General features: G+C 46.4%; 1 protein-coding gene and 1 non-coding gene across 2 annotated transcripts in view; one reads left to right on the top strand and one right to left on the bottom strand.

Annotated features, from left to right (window-relative positions):
• The window catches only part of SUMF1 (sulfatase modifying factor 1), a 68,708-nt gene that overhangs the window by 51,551 nt on the left and 13,947 nt on the right, over window positions 1-3,210 (bottom strand). Inside the window, exon 4 of the mRNA XM_015587168.2 lies at window positions 1,824-1,997. Coding sequence (XP_015442654.1) covers window positions 1,824-1,997 — 174 coding nt within the window. The remainder of the gene's footprint in view (window positions 1-1,823; window positions 1,998-3,210) is intronic.
• On the top strand, window positions 876-948 carry TRNAL-UAA. Its single transcript has one exon. It is a non-coding gene; the product is annotated as a tRNA-Leu (tRNA).

Below are 3,210 nucleotides of genomic sequence, written 5' to 3'. Positions count from 1 at the left end.
GAGTGTGGCATTTTCAAGGGACAGAAACAAGACGAGCCGGGACACGGGGAGCAAGGGGAGTGTGATGCAAAATGAGCTTGCAGGGACAGAAAAACACTGTGAAGTGCCACAAAAACAGGAAGCATTTTATCCAAAGCTGGGGTTCTGAACCCTTCTTGTGCCCTGTACCCCTTTGGCAGTATGGTGAGGCATAAAGGATGAATGAAATGTTTCAATATATAAAACCGAATCAATGATTACAAAGAAAAGGAGTTATGCCAAAATATTAATAAAACAAGTGTGCTATGCTAATAGATGTAATTATACAGAATATATATGTGCTCTTTATTCACATACTCAATAAGATAAAGCAGTCTCATAGTTATCGGCTTTCTGAAGGGGAGTGGACACAATATTGCAAGACGTCTGCCACAACAATAATGTGACAAAAAATGCCTGTGGTTTCTACTGGTGACAAAATCTAGGTCCTGTTATGACTATGGCTGGCTGTCTGCTTCATAATTGAAGGAAATGCTAAATTTCACTTAGAAGGTAGTAAAAATCCAGGTGTGATTTTTCCCCATCCATGTTCCTGGACACTCGAAGTTCTGCTTAGTCTACCTGACCTTCACGGTGAACCCTGATCCAGCCTGCGTCCTTAGAGGTCTTCTACTGAGTCCGGCAGACTGCTGGGGGCTTGATCTGCGAGGACGCTTATGAGACAGCATGAACGGGACTTCTGCTTCCTCCAAACAGGTACAAAAAAGAACCAGTCTGTACGTTTCAGGACAGTACAAAGAAACGTGACAAGGTAAAAGCAAACTTGAAAACTGTTTTGCTTCCAGGATTCATTCTCGAATTAATTTTTTTCATTAAAAAAGGATGTTTGGGGACGTGGTTCCATAGTGTAGCAGTTAGCACATCTGCTTTAAATGCAGAAGGTCCTGGGTTCACGCCCCAGTGGAGCCACGGTCCATGGTCTATGGCCATGCCACCCTGAACAAGCCTGATGTCTGATCTCGGAAGCTAAGCAGGGTCGGGCCTGGTTAGTACTTGGAGGGGAGGCAACCTAGGAATACCAGGTTCTGTAGGCATAAATAATAATAATAAATAATTTAAAAAAGAAAAAGAAAAAAAGAAAAAGGATGTTTGGGTCTTGGAAAAAATCAAGGACATGAACTCCACAAACTGACAGTGAGGATAAAGTCCCCTGGTGAGAGAAAAATGGGAAGCCTACAGAACGAGTATTTTTTTGACACGTACAGAAATCTGCATAAACCAGAAAGCCCCTCTCTCTTCCTATTGCCATTTAGAGCAAACGCGCACTGTCAGAACCTGGTTTTGTGATCCCGTGACCACAGGACGATGCCAGGAATGGCCTCGGGAGAGCTCACAAGCTGTCAGGCATCGGACTAAAACCACAAAAGTGAAAAGCTGCGCTTTGCATCGATCACTCACAAACTACGCAATGCTTCTGGAACAACCAAACTGCAATTTTTGGAGAGGGAAAAGTGGCCTTACTTTACATGCCATCTGATACCTCAAGAAGCCCAAGTGGACAGTGGCACCATCTGGCATATTAAAGCACTGACACAATAGAGCACAATGGTGACAGGCACAGGCCCTGGGTCACACTGGCCAGGCTGGAACCCCGGTCCCCACCAGCCAGCTGTGCGACTCAGAGAAAATCACTTTTAAGACTCAGTTTCCCACCTGAAAAGTAACCTGCCTCCTGGGGCTGCCAGGAGAATTGCATCAGACAAACACACACAAGTAGCTGGCGCGGTGCGGGGCTCGTGCACAGAGGCTGCAGCGCCAGTCCTCCCGCGTCCAGGCCCCGTTACCTCGGTCAAGTAGCCGGTCGAGTTCACGAACTTCTCGAATTCCGCGTTACTGACTTCATAGGCGTCCATGTAAAAGGCATCCATGGTGACTCTTCTGGCGGGCGCCTCCCCATCCGGCTTTATCTGAGGGTCATCCGTGCCCATGGTAAACACGCCGGCGGGGATGAGGACCATCTGCAGCCAAAGGGCGACACAGGGAGTCACGAGCGGACCTGCGCGGGGTGCGGAGCGCCCGGGACGCAGCGAGCCCCAGACCCCACTGTCCAATCAGTCCAGTCACTCCAGGCTCCGAAGACAGTGAAGCACCAGTCACAAAAGGAAGCACCAATTCTTTAGAAAAGTAGTTTCTTTAGCCCAAACTCTACGTGACATGACACTAATCTCCACGTGCCGTGGAAACGGGTCTGGAGCGCGCGCCACCAAGCGGAGAAGGGCTGGAGGGCGGAGGCGGGAGGGCGCCCTACTTCCTCGCACCTTTAATATGCTCTTGTCCCTTCTGAACTATTTCTGAAAGCGAATATAAAAATGCCATATGTAAAATGGCATATTAATGAATATAAGAGCCCACTGAAGGAATGCGGGCCTCCAGTGATCATGAAAAAGGCTTAAATCACTGAAATGGAGGATCTAAGAAGTCCACTAAGGGACCAGGTCTTACCCCTGTTACGTCCTTGTCCTTAATTCTTTATTGAAATACTGACAGCAATGACTTGGTCTCTGTCCGCCAACCACATAAACTCTGAACTCCACGGGAGCAGTGACCGAGGCTGCCCTGCTCACATCTGTGTCCCCAGCACTGACTTCAGGTCTGAGGAAGACACCAAAAATCTTCCGTTAAGAAACACAACCCTTTGCTCAGCATCACGAGTCACGAGGAAAACGCCAATGAAAACCACAGAGATTCTGCTTGGCACCCACCAGCACGGCTATAACCAGATGGACAATAATGAGTGTAGCCAAGGACGCAGGAATATAAAATGACGCAGCCACTCTAGAAAAGTCTCTCCGTTCTTCAAAAACCCAAAAAAAAGAGCTACTATATAAGACTGCAATTCGACTCCTCTGCATATATCCAAGACACCTGAAAATGTATGTCTACATATATGTAAAGTGCACAAACATTCATAGGCACATTGTGCATAAAAAGCAGAAACAACTCAAAAAAGGAGAAACAACTCGTTCGTCCTTTAACTGATGAATAAACAAAATGTGGTATATCCATAAAATGGAATACTATTATTATTTAGTCATACAGAGGAATGAAGTTCTGGTTCATGCTACGACATGGATGAACGATAAAAACATTCTGTTAAGTGATATAAGCCAGACACGAAAGGACAGATATTGTATGATTCCACTTGCATGAAATACACAGACGGCAAATTCA

This window comes from Pteropus alecto, unplaced genomic scaffold (assembly GCF_000325575.1).
Source record: "Pteropus alecto unplaced genomic scaffold, ASM32557v1 scaffold53, whole genome shotgun sequence".
NCBI lineage: Eukaryota > Metazoa > Chordata > Mammalia > Chiroptera > Pteropodidae > Pteropus > Pteropus alecto.
The sequence above is the reverse complement of the archived record's forward strand: the minus strand, read 5'-3'. Positions and strand labels throughout refer to the sequence as shown.